We start from the raw sequence: 21,629 nt of genomic DNA, 5'->3' as shown, positions 1-21,629 counted from the left end.
TCCGTAAAGTCACTTGTTGTCCAAGTATTTGGCCACCACTCACACATTGACAAACACTTTGTTATGATTTGTAAGTAGTGGGGACACACAATTAACATCCATGTGTATGTCCGCATGAGAGGGGTGGGAATGACACACAGACACTACATGTCCTGTTTCCTACAGTTGTTGCAAGTCGCCCAGCACTTAGGGCACCCCGCCCTGTCATGTTCCATGGAACAGTATGGACAAGATGCAACCGTGGATTGGAGCAATTTCTATAGTGGCTGTTAGCCACGTCATTGTCCACTGTCACACTGACCACTACCATGTCATTGTCGCATTTGACCACTACCATGTCAGTGTCGTCCTGAGAACTAACCAATACCTAGTGACCAGGAACAGGTCTTGTCTCAATTTGATAGCTACCAGCATGAGATACCTCGAAAGAGTGAGCAATATTTAACACTCCGGCCAAAGATGATTCCTTGCACTGTAGTGCACTTTGGTGCATCAATTTGTCAGGAGCCAACCAAATGATGGTATCATGGATCACAGAATCAGCAAAGGGATCATCATGAGCATTGGTAACAAACTGACATTTGCAACTGAAGTTGTGGAATTCAGCCAACATGTCTGGTAGGTGGGACTCTTAATGACAACGGTAGAACTTTACACATGCAAGAAAGACATGTGCATTTACAGTGATAACTGTACAACAAACATATTTCGTTGAACAAAAGCAGTGTAGGCTAATTGCACAACAACTTGTAGATTTGAGGAGAAATTCAAGAAAGGATCAAACACATGTTTTTCAGTGATACCAAAAATGAGGAAGTGTGACCTAAGCTGCTTCTCATAAGCCTCCCTGCCTTCAGTCACACTGCCGTAAGGTGGACAGAGGGCAGTGGGTACACCAATAGCATGGAAGCCTGCATAGTCAATGTGGCCAACAAGTTTGTGATAGCAATTGTGAAGGCATGCTGCTGCTCAAGGAGTGATTGGAGCAAATCTTCATGGGCATAAGAAGCAAAGGAACAACCAAATAGACTGAACACGCAGAAAACTGCACTTGTCACCAGTTGTACCATACTGTAAGAGACAAACAACAACACAGCCACAATGAACCAAAGTTTATTCTTCTTCCACATGCAAGTGAACAACAATTAAGAACTCTGAGATAAACACAGAAACTATCCATGTACTGATACAAGCAGTTGCCGACAATAAGTACGAACACAATAGTAGGGTGAGTGCCTGCTGCACTGCGCTTACAAGGCTCAGATAGAAGGCACAGTAGATGCCGTGTTGTGTGCATAAGTCATGAGATCCATCACAGGCGACCTTTGGTAGCCAGCCCATGCAAATGCTGTTGCCTGGTGCCATAGCACATGTGCAAGTATTATGTACAGAGTTACAGCAGATTTACTTATAGAACTTGACAGATTTGCTTTTTAAGTGTCTCATCTTCTCTTTTATATGTAAGGTACGATAAATGAAATAAACAAAGCAAAGAAAAATAATTTTTAGTGCCTGCTGGATAACAATTAAATGTTTACCATTGTATGTCCGTCCCATTTATACTCCGGTAGATCAGACTTTATTTTCCAGAAAGGATGGTTCTCACAACATTTTCAAGACACTGAAAAACAGCAGTAATAACTGTAGAATAACTTACACTCCACATTCTTGCCCTTGTCAGCATCTCAACCGTAATACTCAACGCCATTCACAGAAACTCAAAAATTAACACAGAAACAAAAAGTAAGTAACATACTAAGATTTGTATACAATAAGTTATTTATTAAAATACATATTTATAGTATCTAACACTGGCGCAATTTTGGTAAGAAATTTTACAAATTTAAAGTGACTGCATGAGAATCATTACTTTTTTGGTATTTCATCAGTTGAAGCATATATACAAATGATGATCCTGAAATAGCTCTAAAATTTAATTTTGTAAATGCAGAGGTATAAATTTATGTAAAATATAAAATACCATTTAGCTTTGTCTGGGTTTAATTTTTGGGTGGTGGTGGGGCACGGAATGAGTCAGGTGGCCTAGGCCTCACAGATCCTACACCTCTTTCAGAGAAATGGCTTAAGGGGGCTGCTTCAATGGACATTAATGAACCGAATAAAACATGTTGTACAACAGGAAACTTCTCCAGCACCTGTCAAAGAAGAAGAGAGCTACATTAGGAATGGTATGTCTAACAGTGTACATTACTTAAGAAATGGTTATGGCCACAAAGGGGTATAACAAATAAAATAATGTAAAATAAAATAAATACATCCAAAACCTGTAATATGCCAATACTTGAATACTTGAATAATAAGAAAGCAGAAAATATGAAAAATTGATTCTGTATCAACACAATAATTCTTTTTTTCATTACATAAGAGCATTTTATTAGTTATTACACTTACTTCTGCAATGTACATCCTGATCAGACCAGAATTTATTTTGGACCATGAGGGAACATCACTGATATTCCATAACTGGTTTGAATGCTCCGCAAACAACCCAGTTTTTACCTATTTGACAATAATATCTGCATATACAAAACTGGATACACGTACACATAAAACTGATATGTCAGAATTTGGTACATTAATTTCCGTTGTTTTTCAAGTAAGAGTTTAAATTTCATATGTAAGTATAATTTCATACAAATCAGCAGTGTGTTTATGGTGTAAAATACTCAGCATGTTGTGAGTATACAGTTTCTATCAAAACAATTTTCTCTTGAAACCTTTCACAAAATAACTTATTTATTTCACACAGTATATTATTTACAAACCTGTAATCAGACTGGTGCAACAAATGATTGAGGCATTAGATTGGTCATACAGCAAAGTCATTAGCAACAATATAATGTTCAAGTCATGAGACGGCAAGCACACACGGTAAAAGAAAATACCACATAACACATACATTAACAGGCTCATGGGATACTATTTCGTAAGGGAGTGGGAAGAACTTTGAGAAGTACATTCTGCATTTCAAGATATGATGCATGGTAACTGATGTCCTGGAAAAGGATATCATTTGCATGTTTGAGACTTTCATGGCACTGTATGTTAAGGAGAGCATTTCTTTGTAGCTGGTTAGTGTCTCAGCAAAAAGTGTCAAGGGAATGAGAGGATATATTACTGGATATTTGTTTGTGAATTAGGTAATAAAAAATAAAGCACTTTTGTAAGTTAAGGCCTTGGAAGATTTTCGTATTTCAACTTCCCACTTTTCTTCCTTATTTTGTTCTTGCTATGTGGCTTGGCTGTCCATCACCTTTTCTTCTCCAATCCAAACTTACACCTACTTAGCAATGAGAGAGGCTATGTGCTAGTTAAGGCATTGGACTCTCACTTGGGAGGAATGGAATTCAAAATTTACATGATCAATTTCATTAACTATTCTTGTTCTATCCAACCCTGTACTCAATGATAATCACACTGACAAGAATGATTAAACCCTAATTTGCCATCTCAGCAATTTCTTACACCTGCTTAGCACACTGCAATTGATATGTTACAACTACTCTTCCTTATATGATTGGCTGCACTTGTAGTTCATAATGTAACTGGTTTTGTGAGAGATGTGCTGGGACCAGAATAGTGACACTGCCACCTCTTCTACAGCTAGTATCTGATACATGAGCAGCAACGGATCTGCCAGATAAGATTGCCATTCTTTTCCACTTCTTTATAAGAAGAGATTTCTTTTTATATATTAGTATTTTCTTACACTCAGTGGTATATGTGTTTACTCCCAGATATTTTAGCTAGAGTGAAACATTTTCCCATTACAAAACAAATCACAGATTTATCATAATCTAAGTCGCCTTTGAAATGTTACTCTATCATCAATCAAATACATACCTGATTAATAAATTTAATACACCCTAAAAATAAGTAATCGTCACAATAGGCCTCAACAACTTCGTTTACTAAGAAAGATTTAGGCTCAATCTGTGGATGATCTGCAAAAAAGTAAAGAACATGAACTTAGATCAGTAAAGGACAAGAACTGCATGTTTACATTTATCAAACTTCACTTATTGCTGTGCTAACACATGCAAGTTTCCTTTTCAAAACTCCTATCGTAAAGAATAAACCTGGTAACATGCGCAAAGAAATTTGTTAATTCATTGGGTAATGAAGATCACTTTGAAACAGATATGTGAAATACATTATTGAAAGTTTATTTTCAAATCTATTGAATAATTAAATCCCTCTTATTGCTCTATGGAAGATAAGTAATATTCAGTAAACAGTCTTGTAAAATGGCTATAAGTTTTCCTTTGAATATTACAGGATTAAAAATCTTTGAAAAGGTTAATTCTTGGCACTTACACAATAACTTGTCTAGATCACACACATTTCTTAAGGGGCTCTGGAAAGGCTCAAAATCATGAAAAGTTCAATTTTTACTTTTTTGCGTTTTCTGAATCTGCAGACTATTACCTTTTAATAGATATATAATTTATTCAATTCCGAAGACTACAACTATTTTTAAAATTTTTTTGAAATGTGTCCTACATGGGCATGACCCACTGTGGCGCTGTTAAACTGCTGTCAAATGGTGTTGTTATTAACGTCCGTGTTCATCAGGTACATTTTAGTGATGTGAGATAAAGTATGTGTTGTGGCTAACCTGTGATGGTTCAATATATATCGCTGGTGTGATTGTCGATTGTTTCATGTTTATTTACTCTGTCGTTATCTCGAAAATATTCGTAATTAATTCTGTTTCTTGAGTCTCTGTTTTGTTGAAGTATAATAATGAGTAAAAGTAAAGTTATTAGAAATCCTCTGAAGGCTTTTAAGAAAAGGAGAAATGTTGGAAAGCCAAAGGTATGTGTTATTACTGTAAACAATAAAGACGATAACCAAGTGAGTGAACCTAACCTCTCAAGTACACCTGCCCATAGCAGTCAAAGTGGGAAAGAAAATACTTCACAGAAGCAGCTTGGTTCAATGAGTGAAAACTATGAATGTTTTATGGGCGAATCGGATGTGAATGAAATATTTGATATGTCGGTTCTCAAAGGAATTTTTTCAAACTGTATAAGATGTATTCATTGTAGTGAAGTTGGTCCGGAACTCTCCATAATAAAGCACGTAGGACTTGCAAGTGAAATACAACTGAAATGTGATAAGTGTTCATACATGACCACCTTTTGGAACAGTGTTGCAGTAACTGCAACTGAAGAAAATGGTAGCAAAATCTACGAACACAACAACGAGCGATGCTTGCTTTAGACAAGGAACGCCTTCGGGCTGCAGACAGGGCTGTAAAGAGTCTAGAAATACAAGCAAGAGTAAACAGGAGGAGGAACAAGAGGAAGCTGGAGGAGGAGTTTACAGAGGATGAAGATAATCCATCCTATGGACCTGGAATGCACTAAAAAGTTAATCCAATCTTTGTCACTCGATTCCCAAAACTTTTATTTTCTCATACTAATTACATGTTTTCTAAGGATCTTCCAAACATATTTGTTTCAAACTTTCAGTAAATGTTACACAGTACCTTCTGCATAATTTAACACAGCCTTTTTCCAAAAAACTGTATATTTTTGAATATATAAATAAAAAATTGCAAAAAAATGTTGTGAATTTTCATTACAATTGAAAAAAATCATCTTTAATAACTGAACTAAAATTTTGTAAAATCCCTGTGTTAAGTTGTAGCCCATATTCCAATAAATAATCTGTAAAAAGTTCAACTTCCTACCTCAAATACTTTGTGGGGAAAGATGTAATTTATAAGCGTTATTTTAACATTGCAAGTATAGGGTGTTCCGGAGCCCCTTAATGCTTATCATGACATGTTTCAGTAACAGCAAAAACAATACGTAAATAGCAATCTTGACATCAATCACCTTGAGCCTGACACAGCTTTCTTACAAGGTAACTATCATAGAATGAAGAGATGTTGTGACACTTCTTAAGATATATTAAGCTAAAAAGACAGTTGAATATATTAATACTAAATGACTAAAAACCAAATGAGTATATAGACTGAAGCATGGCACCCAATGCTGGAACTTCAATTTAGACAGCACAATGCTGAATGTAAACTTCAAAAGTACGATAGCTGCTCCATGCATCTACAGCAAATGTCAAGAATCAGGTATTTTAATAATTGCCATTTGTGTGGATGATATGTCAATTTTCAGTAGTTTACTCACACACTAACACGCACGCACGCACGCACGCACGCACGCACGCACACACACACACACACACACACACACACACACACACACACACACACACACACACACACACTATTTGTGACTAGACCAGACACACTACAAACAGTAAATTCTCAACGTATTCAACATGAAAAACTGTAACCCAAAATTCCTACAATACTTCCCCCACCTCTCGAAGCAGTATTCCACTGCCCATCCAATCTACACAATATCCTAGTCCAACCTTATACCATATCCACTCCCTACAATGCTTCCCCCACCTCTCGAAGCAGTATTCCACTGCCCATCCAATCTACACAATATCCTAGTCCAACCTTACACCATATCCACTCCCAACCCCTTGCCACAAGGGTCATATTTCTCTGGATAACCCAGGTGCAAGAACTGTCCAATACAGCCACCCAGCACATCTTACTCCAGTCACGTCACAGGCTTATCCTACCCAACCAGAGGCAGGGCCATCTGTGAAAGCAGCCATGTCATATACAAGCTCCACTGTAATTTCTGCAAAGCATTTTATATGAACATGATTACCAACCAGCTGTCCATCCAAACAAATGGCCACCAGCAAACTGTGGCCAAGAGCAAGTGGTGGAACACATTGCTGAGTGCAAATTGCTCTATTTTAATTGTTGCTTCACACCCCATACATTTAGATCCTTCCTCTATATTCAGCTTCTCTCAGTTATATAGATGGGACTTGTGCTTGCAACACACCCTTTGATTCCATAATACTCTTTGTCCCAACCGACACTAGCCCCTTGTCCCAAAACCCATACCCTTCCCTGGACAGTAACTTCATTCATCCTGCACCAGCACCTACACCTTCCCAGCAGTCCCCTATCCCCAACCCACCTTCCCAGCAGTCAATCACCCTTTCGGAAACCACACTTTCATTTCCAGTCTCCTTTCTGTCCTTACCCACTCCTTCTGACACAACCTGTCAAATCCAGACAAACAGCAAGTACACAGAGGCAGAAAAATGTAGTCAGGTGGCACAATGTAGCTCTAAATGTTTATGTACATGCGTACTCTACAGCTGTTGAAAGGGATTCGTCCGAAGGCTAGCGAAGTTCACAATCTTGTTTATGTCCTGATAAATCAACGACTAATATTTTGTTTTATTGTTATTTTATTCCTTAAATTATTTATAAAAATATATATTTCTGGTAGCAATTAGAAAATGCTGTTTCCCTGTGAGGTACAGCATCCAAATATGGCAAAACCTATATCAATTTACATAATTTTGTCTGTTGCAAATAACTAATTTACAGATACAGAATCAAAATCCAGTATGCAATATATGTTTATCCAAACCCTTAAATATTCAGGGATAGTCACTGATCTCGGCTATATAATGTTCATGTTATTTGTGGTGCCCTTAAAGAGGTTGTGTGAGAATAGGCAAGTTGCATCTATGCAGATACAGAATACTACACAAACAAAACTGATGAGATGGTGGCCAATTATTCTTTTGATATTCTCGTCTGGTGAAACGTACAACTATCTCCTCACACTAACTAGGAAAATAGGCCAGAAAAATCACACTCTTACCATGTCTGACATTGCAAAAAGGATCATCATTAGCAAAAAGCCAGTGTAAATAGTGCCACCAAAGCATCTGTTCAGAGAGTGTGGACCTGATGTCAGAGCTGTCCAGATCTACCTGCTGCGCAGACAGTATACACCAGATATCAGAGACATCAGGACACTAACAGAGCATTCACAAGACACCGCTAACCCTTCTCACACCTGATAAGTTTTCACAGAGGACACTCACGGGTTACCTCTACCACGCTGCTTTGCTGTCAATGTTTATCCATTACAATTATACAAAGAATTAGGGAGTCCACAGACAACTTGCAAGGTTACTGCCATACAGTCTGCTCAGGGGCTTCAAAATGTTTACAGTTTCACTTAACATCCAGTGCTCTGTCAGACGCATTTTAATAAATTGGGGGTCCGGCATCTTCTCCCACAGCAACTACATATGACAGATAAACTGGAACATGCATTATACAAACTAGTAAGAGATTGGTAAATGAATAATGTGAGGGATGATTACTCATCTGACAAAAAAATTACACTTTTTGCACAGCACCAGAGAGACAACATATTTCATTTCTTAACAATTGTGACACTGCATATAAAATGACTATCATTCCACTTGGGACCTGTGAAAGGTACATCAGCTTATTTATTTTAGTTGTAAATATTTGTCATGTATTATTGTTTTTCTGACATGTTCTACATCCTGGAGGACCTCCCCACTACGGATCAATTGGAATGAAAGTAAATCTAATCTAATCTAAACATGAAAAACGCAATGAACATTTAATCCTACTTGACGATCCAGTACGATGATGTTTGTTAACTAGAAGAAAAGATATGGCCTGTATATTAATGAAGAATTGTATTCTTCACGTTGTAACAAAACACTCAGCAGACAGCTCTGATAACTGATTAAATACTCAAGCATAAATTTTCTATCATAAACCAGAAATTTATGTAAAGTGTTGCACAACAATTTAAACTTCAAAATGCCTGTTATTCATTCCGTAAGTTTCTACAAGAGGACATTACAGCATAAAGAAACTGGAGGTGGATTGGGAGCTGTGGCCAAAAGCACAATCTAAAAGATAGAAAAATCAAGTAATACACTACAATTCTCTTCAGATGCTTACCTATAAGCTGAGAACTTCCCCAAATAAAAGGGACAAACTGATAATCATCTAAACTCCACACACCATGGCTTCCTGCAGGTTCCATTCTGTACGTCAGCTGAAGTTTGCGGACCAAAGTTAAGTACCTGCAAGTCATTAATTTTTATAATATATAGTCATAAAGAGGGATGTGGAAACTGAAAGAAACAGATCACTGGTAAAAAATCTACCTATTAAAAACACAAGTAATAACTGCCACAGTGTCAGTTTCAACAAAGGCTCCAATCTTGAACAAGCAACATAGCAACATTAGAAATGCCATTTCATGACCTGTACCGTAATCAATTCGAGTTGAATTTCCAAAGCCTTCAACTAAATACACCACAATTTCAGGAATAGCCCGGTGGAACTTGGGTTGTAAGGCTGCCTGCAGCAGGTGTTCTGCTTTCTAAAAGCAACAGAAAAGTAATTCACTTATTATTCACTAAAATCTTAAAAGAGTATATATCGTCTCTCTCTCTCTCTCTCACACACACACACACACACACACACACACACACACACACACACACTCACACACACTTAAATTATAAAGGGCAAAATCACAGAAAAATGTCAAATTTTAACATCTGTTCATTAGAAGCTTTAAGTGAAGGATAATCAAGAAATGGGAGCATATTTCCTTAAAAAGCTTTATGGGTTTATGGACCAAGGTAAATCATAAGGTATTTTGCATAAAAGACTCCAAAATAATTACAAAAATTTTTGAAATCAAGGGCACACTTATCTTAAAAAATGCTAGGGGCAGGGAAGAAAATCAGAAAATAAGCGTTCTACTGTATTCTGAGCAGAAAACGTACACCACATTATTATAAATGAAATGAAATGAAATGTCGTGTGGAGAGAGCCTCACGGTGGGTAGACCGGCCTTTTTAGTTGACGCCACTTTGGCGACGATGGGGATGATATGATGATAAAGACAACACAACACCAAATCCTGAGCAGAGAAAATATCCGACCCAGCTAGGAATCGAACCCGGGCGCCTTTGCACAGCATTCCACTGTGTTGTTCACTGAGCTATTGAGGTGGACACCATATTATTATGAGGTGGTTGGTGAAACTATTCATGAAACTGTTTCATTTGTTGTAATTAATCATGCCTTCTGTGCCATAAACAAATGAAACAAATTATTAACAGACTACAGGCTTTTTCCAGAGTGAAGAAGAAAACCGTGATCTGACAGCAGATGTTGCTAGGTCTCTAGAATTTACTCCAGTGGCCGTACAGGCGTGTCAAAGCTGTTGTAAGGAAGCAGCACCACTGTATTATTCTTGTCTCACTGTAAGTGCACCACCTTCATTCACGACTGACTGTTACACTGCCATTGTAATTGTTAGTAGCATCTCATGCTCTTTACGAGGTAGTTCAAGAACTTCACTCACAACAAATCCTAATACTGAGAAATCCTGTACAGAAGTCTCTACAAGTCCTTGGTGGTAGTTGATGTCTATGCAACATATCCCAGATATACATTATGTGATCAAAAGTATGCGGACACCTGCCTGAAAAATGACTTACAAATTCATGGCACCCTCCATTGGTAATGCTGGAATTCAATATGGTGCTGGCCAACCCTTAGCCTTGATGACAGCTTCCACTCTGACAGGCATATGTTCAATCAGATGCTGGAAAGTTTTTTGAGGAATGGTAGCCCATTCTTCGTGGAGTGCTGCACTGAGGAGCGATACTGATGTCGGTCGGTGAAGCCTGACATGAAGTCCATTACAGGGATGTTATTGTAGTGTAACCACTCTACGCACACCGTGCTTTATGAACAGGTCCTCGATCCTGTTGAAATATGCAATCGCCAACCCAAATTGCTCTTCAACAGTGGGAAGCAAGAACGTGTTTAAAACATCAATGTTGGCCTGTGCTGTGATAGTGCCACGCAAATCAACAAGGGCTGCAAGTTCCCTCCATGAAGAACACGACCACACCATAATACCACCGCCTCCGAATTTTACTGTTGGCGCTACACATGCAGATGACATTCACCGGGAATTTGCCATACCCGTACCCTCTATCGGATCGCATCTTGGCCTGTATCGCCTCTATTATTAACTTTAGCCAAAATGGAGTTATAAAAAACAAACGCATTGATATTGTCCTTTGCTATACAAGCACCAATTAGGAACTAGTGCCCGGTGGATATATAGACAACAAAAATTGCACAAATAAATTACTGACAGACATCCAAAACCACCATTAGACCATACATATTCAAAAGCAGTCAGCCATTCCTTCTCAATAAAAACAATCCTTCACATACATGGAACAGGAATTACTGCCCCAGTTCCCAGATCCTGGTGAAACACTGAACAACACTGTCCTGTCTGCAAGCATTACTGTCAGCGAGTTTCCTTCATTTCTTTAAACTCAATTTCTTTGTAAGAAGTATTGTGTGGCACAACTGTACAGTAATGAAGACAAGTATCAACAAAACCAAGATATTCATAAAGGAAATATTTTCATGCTAAAGCAGGGATTCTGACAAAGACTCAAACCCTGCCAAAAAAGGTCACTTGCTCTATATAAAAAAAATTAAGCATTGTGCTGAAATTGTTTAATGCCTTAAAACTCTTTGGATATCGTGCAAACCTTATGATAAGCTAAGAAAACAACCAAATAAATATTTGAAAAAGAAATAGATGTGATGCAGTCGAGGGTTTATAAAAATAAATATAGATAGGAACCTGTAATTCCTCCTTGTGATGGGAGGAAAGAAAAAGACTAGAAGAAATCTAACATTATAGCAATTCTGCGTATGAAAGAATTTCACATGTGAAATTATATTAGCCAGACTGATTGTAACAAAATCACTCATTTATTAGCTACAACTTTTAAAGTTAGACAGTAGCCTTTGTACATGTAACAGTTTCAACTGATTTCTTTCTCCATTCCGATTAGCAGTTTTATATTTTAAGTGAGAAGCAATAGATCCTTACTTCTTGAAGTCTTGCAAACCAAGTTCTGAATGCTTTGTTGCCAAATCTCTGAGCTTGCACCTGTGGTGGAATTTCATCTATCCATTTATCCAAAGTATCCAGTAAATCTAATATACCACATATTGTATCAGACTTTGAACTCTCACAGGAGAGAGCTTTACCCCTGACGGCATCGTTTAGCGTTTTTATAAAGCCAAGGTACTCCTGAAACAAAAAAGAAAGAAAAGAACACGATCAGAACACTGTAATTAGATATACTGCGTAATTTTTATTTCAAGAATGTGAAACTAACATACAAGGAGAATTGAACAATTGTGGGTTTTGGATTTTGATGAAATTTTGCATTGAGGCTCTTCATTGGGGGAAGTGCTATTTTGGCTTTTAGCTCACCACCTCATAGTTTTTATGAAAACTTATACAGAAGTTTTCTATGCCAGTGAAGCATTAATGGCTATACTCAGTAGGTAATGTGGTACAGTGGGTGATTGGTAACTTCACCATACTCCAGATATACAGGGTTATTATAAATGATTTAAGTTATTTCACAGATTTGCTGTAGTTATATTATTTGACATATTGCCAAAGTGCTTTGCACACACATAGAAAAACTGAAAAATATTTTGATGTATTACAAGTGTTCTATATGTTGCCGCCTACAATCCAGCTAATGTGAAGTTGATAATGAAGTTCTTTCCACGTTCAGTGCAGCATGTCCTTATCAATACTTTCAAAAGCACTGCTGACATTAGCTCATAGTTTGTTAAGTTTATTAGTAAAGGAGGCATGAACAATGAATCTTTCTCATAACCCCACAGAACACAATCACATGCAGTTAGATTGGGAGAGTGGAGACCATTACATGACTGACCATCAACCTGACTGTTCTATAGGTTTCTCAATTTCCTGTTTAAGAATTCATAAACATTATGATGAAAGAGGGATGAAGCGCCATCCGGGTGGCATGAGCTGATTTTCCAGCATGGCCACATACAGATGTCCTGTAATAGTCTTTTTGCTGAAGAAAAAGGGACGATAAACTTTAAACCACAAGGCTGCACAGAAGACATTAACTTTTGGTGAATATCAAATGTGCTGCATGATAGCAAGGAGAGTCTATGTCCAGCAAATTTCCTCTTAGTGCCTAATGAACAATTGCTGTACACATACCATCTATTGCGCATTTAGGCCCTAAGGATGCAAGATCATCATGGTGGATGGCGAGTCTGTCAATGGCTATTGCAGAAACGTGCCGCAGATCCACTATTCACACCCAAGGTTTTATTTACGGTGAGGCAGGGTTCACAAGAGATGTGAATTTCCATAATCAGCATGTATGAGCAGATGTAAATCCCCAAGCAATTCGCAAAAGAGTGCATCAACATCGGCTCTCAATTAACGTATGGACAGGTGTACTTGGCAGTATATTAACAGGGCCATATGTGCTACCACGAAGGTCAACTGGGGTGCATTATCTGGAGTTTCTCATTAACGTATTGCCGACCTTGCAGGAGGCTGTGCCATGGCAGCAATGAATACAAATGTGGTTCATGCATGACGGTTCATCAACACACTTTCATCACAATGTGTGTCAACACCTAATGCAGATATTTCAGGACACCGGATTGGTCGTGGGAGACGGGGTGGGGGGTGGGGGGGTGGGGGGTGGGGCATACACACCTCTACCTGCTCATTTGTCAGACCTCACTCCCCTAGACTTCTGGTTATGGGTACACTTGAAGGAATTGGTCTACACCACAACAATCAAAAATGTGTGGACATTGCAGGATCAACCCGGTGAACTTCAAAGGCTGTATCACTCCTTGCACCAGATGGCAGAGGGACCCATGTTTATTGGACATGAGTAATAAAAGCTCCCAAGGTATTCAACACTTTCTTTTTAAGAGCCTGTATATGCTTCCACACAAGCCGTTATTTCTCTTATCTTGTCTTCACTGTCTTTACACTATAACTGTGTTGTTGTCAGTAGTACTGTTATGCTGTCTGTCCATAAATGCCAGTTCTCCAAGCTCTCTCAATAATGTCTTGTGAACAGAATATCTTCTTTCCTCCATGGCTGCCCATCTGAGTTCACAGAGCAGTTCCATACCAGACCTACTCACATGCTAACCAAACCTAATGGTAAATAATCTGGCAGCACCCTTCCGAATTGTACCAATATCTTCTTTTAATCCAACCAACTGGGGAGCAAAAACACACTAACAGTATTCAAGAATAGGTCAGACAAGCATTTTGTATGTGTTTACTTTATCGATGAGCTGTGTATTTCCTACAGTTCTCCCAACAAGCTTGTGTCAATCATTTACCTTACCTAGAACTGAGCTTACATGCTCATTCCATTTCATGTCATTTTGCAACATTATGCCTAGATTTCCTGGAATGAGTTACTAGAAAATTATCAACAGGCTAGTGGCAGCCCACTGTCCAATGAGATATTTGTTTCACTGGCAAACAAAATGATTAAACTCCTTTAGAAGCTTCCAACCTGCTGACAGAATCACTATTGCAATGTTGGCCTGTGTTAAATAATGTGTATAAATAAGTTCAAAGGAAAAGAAGCAAGGAAGAGAGATTACGAATTTAGGAAGAGAGATTACGAATTTACGTCCCTTAAATGCATTCACTAGAGACTGAGCACAAACTCTGAGGAAAGAAACTGAGTTTGTTCTTTTTCAAAAGGGCATTACAGAAGTGTCGGATCCCACTCATTTGCTTTGACCTATTAATTCGTCAATATGGTGGAAATGCTTACTTCTAGCATACACAAATTGGTGACAGTGACATCACTACATACACATGCCAACAAATGCAAACAAAAATAAAAATGATGCAAGAGTGTCTGACCCCAAAATAAAATTAAACTAACAGGACAACTATGGGAAATACAGAGTTTTGGTGGGGACAAGCTAACCATAAACCATACAGCTAACAATAAAAAGACACTGCATCATCCAAAAACAAATACGATAAAAATTTCAACTTACGACATACCACTACAGCCACAAACCCACAGGAATCTTACACTTCACTCGACCTATACAGCAAAATGAAGCCCACAATACCAAAAAAAACTAACACCTAGAACCCCAAAAAATGGAAATGGATACTTCCCTTGATATATATATATATATATATATATATATATATATATATATATATATATATATATATATATATATAGCTCAACCGCAGCTACCAATACCAAAAAGCCAATGCCTAGGACTCCAAAAACATGGAATCTGACATTTCCCTCGACCTACATAGCTCTCAATACCAAAAATACCAACATCTACAATTCTGAAAAGTGGAATTGGACATTTCTCGTTATGTATATATCTCAAATGCAGCTGTTGATACCCACTAGTGAACCACAAACCAAAGAACCAAAAACTTCAAACACCCATCTAACTCACAAAACAGCACGAATCCAAAACCCCAACAATTCAAAAACCCAAATACCCTCACATTCAATAGATCAATTAAAACACAACCGAAATACTGTAAATATACAACAGACAAACATTACAATTACTACAGAATAAAACCAAAACAAAAATTACTTATCAACAACAGCCTCCAACATTATCACCTATGCTGGCCACCTCAAGCATGCCCGTGCCCATAAGGAAGGTAAGCAAACTGGTCCTCTCCAATATAATTTCTAAACACACACACACACACACACACACACACACACACACACACACCTTCCCCATGGCCCTCAAAAAAGTATGAAAAATGCAAAAATTCTCAGGGACGCTCTTCCACCAGTGACACTTACCTAAATGAGATAGCAGGTTACCCCTCCCTACAAGCCCCAGCACTATAATCCTTAAACTGAATACTATGGTTAACTACTAAATATCAATAACCTCTCTTCTCCAAACCCCTATACGTCGAAAATGCATCAGACATTACAGTGCAACCCTCCTTTATACATTTCCCGATCAATCCCACTAGTTTCCTCTTACTACGACCCTGCAGAACCCTACAAACACAATCAGCACACTATCCCCCAAAATAACAGCCCCCTCCCCATACCCACAAACTAAACTAAGGACTGCTCCCCCCTTACACCAAACTGTGACCCATCAATTTCAACAACAATCCCTGGCCCACCTAACGGAAATACAGACGCGTCCGATCTTACCCGTCGGCTTTGACCCATGACGTCACAAATATGGCGGAAACGACCATAAATGACAATTCCAATATGGCGGATATAAAAACATCGCATACGTATCATAAACACTGAAATACACAGGTTTCACAAAAAGCCTAATGACTCTTAACGGGACAAGCGTGGGAAATTGGGGGTTTTTGGGTGGGGAGAAACTAAATATACACAAATGTAGCCACCGACCGCCATACAAAACCACGCAAAACGACGAAAAAAATCAACATCACGAAACTGACCAAATACCAAAAAACACATTCTTAGCCAGAATCAGACACTTCCCTTGACCTACATAGATCTACAGTAACTCCCGATCCCATAAATTAGGATCGAACACTTCCCTTGACCTATATAGCTCAACAGAACCTCCCGATCACATCCCCCGATACGAAACTCAAAAAACACTTCCCTTAAACCTACATACATCTACAACAGCTCCCGATCCCATAAATTAGGATCGAACACTTCCCTTCACCTATATAGCTCAACAGAATCTCCCGATCCCATCCACCAATACAAAAATCAAACCGAATACACTCAATAACAAACTCACCCGACGTACAGCAATTACCATTACATTAACCATCACACAAAACCGTTAACTCACTAATACAAATTCCGCTTCAAAACCACGAACACAGCACTCACCACTGAGCAACAGCAAACTGACCGCAACAAACCAAAAAAACGTAAACCATGAACACACCACCAGAGGGCACGACAAACACCCCCAAGACATCTACAAACACGCCACAATCACAAACCAAACTCCGCGCCGTAATGACGTCACACACCACAACACGCTTACGTCGCGGATCAAAGCCGACGAGTAAGATCGGAGGTTTCTGTTGACCCCACCTAACTTCCCCTTGCACTTCACATACTCCAAATACACTTCACAACAAAAATAAAACCAATCTCAATCAGTTCTCACACTCACATCAGTCTCACACACACAAAAACTTATACGTAAGCAAGACAATCTCCATTATGGCCAACCTAGATTTCTCGAAACAGGTACCATGCCTTATCGAATGCCAGATACTTTTGCGCCCACAATGCCACACATACAGATCCCTGGTCCAAGATGCCAGAACTCTTGTCAGCCTCATGTTGGGCCCAAAAGTGTGACACCTAATGTATTTTGCTATTAGCCTGAAAACCTGCAGATACATTATTACAGACAACATATTGTCACTCATAGCAGCAGTAACAAATCACTCTGTCATATCCACATCTAACACAAAAAACGTATTAGATATCATTCCATAAAACAAACACCAAACTAATCAGACATAACAAAAACACCAAACACACACACACACACACACACACACACACACACACACACACACACACACACGAAAACAAGAAAAATCAAAACACACACTTCCACAACCAATGCTACCACACTGACTATCCAGATTCAAAACCATGTTCCCACAGTAATAACCAAGACTCAAATCAACAAAGTACTGTGTGTTAAACTCACATGTCAACATTCGCTACCAGATGACACCGTCAAATACAACAGCACAACATCTACAAATACAACCAACTCAAGAACATCACGCCATAGTGACATCACACACCACAACACCATTATGTCACGGGTCCAAGCAGAAAGGTGTAACTGGAGTTTACATTGACGCCAACATTAATTGGCTAAGGAAAACAAGAGAAAATGTTAAACTGTATGGTTGGACCAGAATTGGAAGCACTCCGCCTAAATTTGAGAAACCTATCGGTGTGTCGTCTTACTTGGCAAATAAAGTTGAGAAAACAATGAAAATTTACAATGTCAACGCTGAAGTGAGATCATCATGAAATTATGTCAAGCAGTAGTAATGTCATTTTTAAATGTTGCTCAACAATTCCAGTAACAGACATTTTGGTGTACAATTTTCAGACAGCTGCTGAATTTTCTATTAGTCTGCAAAAATTTTTGACAATAATGCTATCACCCCACTGAGGTAGCTATTTAAAGACCAACTGTGGCATTCCAACCTCCTGAAGATTATGTTCCACTTATCAAGCAGAGACATGGATGACATCACCAACATCACAAAAAAGTTTCAAAAAACCTAACAAACTAGACCTTCCCAGGAGTAGGGAGTTTTGGGTAGTGGAAGCATACCAAAAAATAATTTTAGCAAGTCCTTAAAAAATTAACAATATACATCAACAGATCAAAATAAAAACAAATTTGTAGGCTATACAATAATTTTTTATAAATTCCATTTCCACCACACCAACGTAGGTCTCATAAATCCAAAGCACCCACAGCCTCATTGAAAACTACAAAATTAGATAATCACCTTGCTACACACACACACACACACACACACACACACACACACACACACACACACACACAGACTAAATGACATTACTAACAAAACATCTGATCATCATCATCATCATCATCAATAATTGTAACACTGAACAAAAAATACTGCAGAGTGCCATTTACATAATGTATAATGTCACACTCATACTGAATTGATCACATTATTTACATCAAACATTCTACATCCAATCTACTCGCAATTTGCATCTCATCACCAAAATTTTCCTAGAAATTGTGTAGTTCAGCAATCCATCCATTTTGTTAAAATGAATGGTACAGAATACGACATAATACACCAAGTATTCCAATTATGTTCATTGGTGCGGAGTGGAAAGTCACAATGTAATAACCCATTCATTTTTGTAACCTCTTTCCTGTGAGCATGCAGCAAATACTTGGCTGCTTCTGAAAAATGTGGGAAAATTTACATAACTCTCTCAAACTAGTTTCGTATGTTGCATTTAAAACAACACTCCTGTATTTTAAAGCTTTCCGACATTGTCACCACTTGCTTCTGTGTAGTAGTTTCAATTAAAATCATAACAATGAACAACTGTTCTGGTCAGTCAAACATGTGCATAATTGACGAAACCCACTCCATTAGAAAATGATCATGGTAGAAGCCTAAGTTTTCCTACATTTCTGTAAGTAAAACTGATAACAACACGGATCGTTCGAAATCATGTACTTAACGAGACATAGTTCCCTAGCTTACCCTCGAATACACTGACGTCCTACAGGTTAATGTGGGATCCGAAAATACATAGGTTGATGTGGAATCCGAAAATGTACACAGTATCCCTTAATGTAGGAAATAACAGAAGGATCCCTGGACAGTTATCCAGTCAGCTACCAATGGAAAAAAGTAAACTGGTTCTTACATGGTATGCTTTTGATTTTTTCCATTTTTCCATGTCGGCCATGGAAGTGACAGCTCTTGTTGGCGTAACGTAAACATGGTCTTCTGGCACTAAAAAATATAAACCAAATTATCAGAGAAGGAAACATATTGATTAAGAAATACATCAAATTAATAGCATCAAATGTAAAGCTACCGATTGAGCCCATCTTGGATTTGGGAAGTACCGAATTACTCTTTTTAAGACAATCGTTCTTTGTTACATTTCAATTTACGGCCGGAAAAAATAACAACAAGCTACAGCGGCATCTGTCAAAACAACACTCTCTCTTTTCTCTCAGTTTCTCTTTCCGTCTGAGCAGTTAGAAAGATATTCTCCCATGCCCACAACTATCAGCGTTCTTATCATTCTATGGTCGGCAAGGACACTACCACAACTTCTACAACTACAAAAACAGCAACCTATGTTTGATTTTCTGCAGCAGTTTGTGTGTGTGTGTTTGTGTACCAGTGACGTGCCTTCCAGTCGTAAAAGATTTTTGAGCGAATAAAGAAACTTAATACATTTAACCATACATGCAAATTGTACACATTTCGTAATTTGTAAGATCAAGCATCGTATAAATTGTGGGTTATATGCGGGAAACAGTTTCAGAGTGTGATGTGCCAGCTGTTAAACTAAAAATCAGTTATTCTAAATACTTGTATTAACAAATATAATAAGATTCTAAAATCTTGGAAGAATGGCGTGACTCCCGATGTTATTTACATGCTAGCTGTTGGTTGGCTGCTTTAGGGGAAGGGACCAAACAGTGAGGCCATTGGTCCGCCAGCTGTTGGTTAGTTTGCCATAACAGACAGCATTTTCGTCTCTTTGTGTTCTTTCTTTTATAGATGTGTTTGTTTCCCTTGATTTATCCTCGTGGAAAATCTATTGTTGGATCCAACATACGGGTTTCGTCTTTCTTGATTAACTCTTGTCACAGCTCTGCACTATAACATTCATACCCGTCCATATGATTTCAATTGACGCCATATTGAAAGTTGCTACGAAAATTTGTGGCGTCCTGTCACTACAGCAAGCCATAAGCTTTGGTGTCAACATTAAATGCGTGTGTGAATCCGGCTTAAGTGCTAGGAAAACTGCATCGAGGCATAGAGCAGAAATATTTTCTACACTATGATCCAGCCATAGAGTATAGACATTGGGCATAACACTATACATGGATCGAAGAGAAGATTAACATTCTGCTTGCTATAAGTCAGGCCACGTGCAACGATGCATCTGTGTGTTGTCTGTGTAATAAATACAAAGAGGTTAGAATACCCCCTGGCCTAAATCGCCGCAAATCAAATGCGTCCACACGACACAGTTTCAAAATACTGCTGCCCCGCCATCCATCGGTGTAGGAATGAATTTTCAGCAGCAAGCGGCTACTCTCTCGCAAAGAACATTACAGTTCAGGACATTAATAATGCAGGAAATGCTGCTGTGGCCTGCGTTCGCAAAGATTCAGAGGATCCAGAAAGATTTAAATGGTGAAAACAATCGCTGCTTAAGCGACGGCATTTTTCACATATTGACGTATTTTGCGAATTACGCTGTGAAAGCGACACGGCAAAAACTTGTACACGAAGAGTAATTTAACACTCCGATTCCAGGCACACAGGAAGAACTTACGTGTGTTTAGAATTTTCGACAACAGCCTCCAACAGTCTCGAAATAATATCTGACACATACAAATCTGCGAGGGGTATCCAGAAAGTAACAGACGTATTGGTCTGTCGCAGCGATTGGCGGTGCTACAAGCTGTCACCTTGTTACCATAAAGTTCCTACACTCAGTACGCATTCATCAGTGGTAGTGTACGGTTTGTGTCTCTGCTAATTGGCTTTCTGCGACGTGTTAAAATGTACGCTCAATAGAAAATCCCGCCACTTGTGAGGTGCATTCTGTGATTAGTTTTTATTTATTTATTTTAGCGAAAACACTGCAAACCAATTGAAATTTATCACGTCCTTTATGATGTGTATGGAAAAGGAATAATGAGTAAAGGCTGAGTAAGACAATGGTGCACTGATTTTAAAATGATTTTGCCAACATTCTCAACGAGGACCGCAGTGATAGGCCTAGCGTTCTAACTGACGAGCTAGTCATGAAAATCATCGAAAAAATTCGCGAAAATCGACATTCACGACTTCGGAACTGTCACAACACTTTCCCCAAATTTCACGGAATTTGGTGCATGAAATAGTGGAAGAGAAGCTTAGTCACCATTAATTTTGTGTTAGGTGGGTTCTCAAAATCCTAACGGAACGCCCGAAAATCAGAGACTGGCTGCAGCACTGACG

General features: G+C 38.5%; 1 protein-coding gene across 1 annotated transcript; it reads right to left on the bottom strand.

Annotated features, from left to right (window-relative positions):
* Positions 1 to 1,761: 1,761 nt before the first annotated feature.
* LOC124798537 (serine/threonine-protein phosphatase 2A activator) lies at positions 1,762 to 19,642 on the bottom strand. Its single transcript, XM_047261987.1, has 8 exons — positions 19,474 to 19,642; positions 19,300 to 19,388; positions 11,874 to 12,077; positions 9,097 to 9,314; positions 8,888 to 9,012; positions 3,865 to 3,965; positions 2,413 to 2,520; positions 1,762 to 2,156 (listed from the first exon to the last, which is right to left on the bottom strand). Exons 1-8 carry the CDS (start codon positions 19,484 to 19,486, stop codon positions 2,001 to 2,003), a joined length of 1,014 nt encoding a protein of 337 aa, XP_047117943.1. The 5' UTR covers positions 19,487 to 19,642; the 3' UTR covers positions 1,762 to 2,000.
* Between the last annotated feature and the right edge of the window lie 1,987 nt (positions 19,643 to 21,629).

Source organism: Schistocerca piceifrons, chromosome 5 (assembly GCF_021461385.2).
Source record: "Schistocerca piceifrons isolate TAMUIC-IGC-003096 chromosome 5, iqSchPice1.1, whole genome shotgun sequence".
Classification (NCBI taxonomy): Eukaryota; Metazoa; Arthropoda; class Insecta; order Orthoptera; family Acrididae; genus Schistocerca; species Schistocerca piceifrons.
This window is presented reverse-complemented; position numbering and strand designations above follow the sequence as displayed.

Bases quoted from the DNA above. Each gene is read 5' to 3' on its own strand.
- LOC124798537 (XM_047261987.1), bottom strand. The intron at 12,078-19,299 runs GTAAGAACCAGT...TTTTTGTTTCAG, and splicing joins AAAAATCAAAAGCATACCAT to GAGTACCTTGGCTTTATAAA. The intron at 2,521-3,864 runs GTATGTATTTGA...ATTGTCAAATAG, and splicing joins GTATTAAATTTATTAATCAG to GTAAAAACTGGGTTGTTTGC.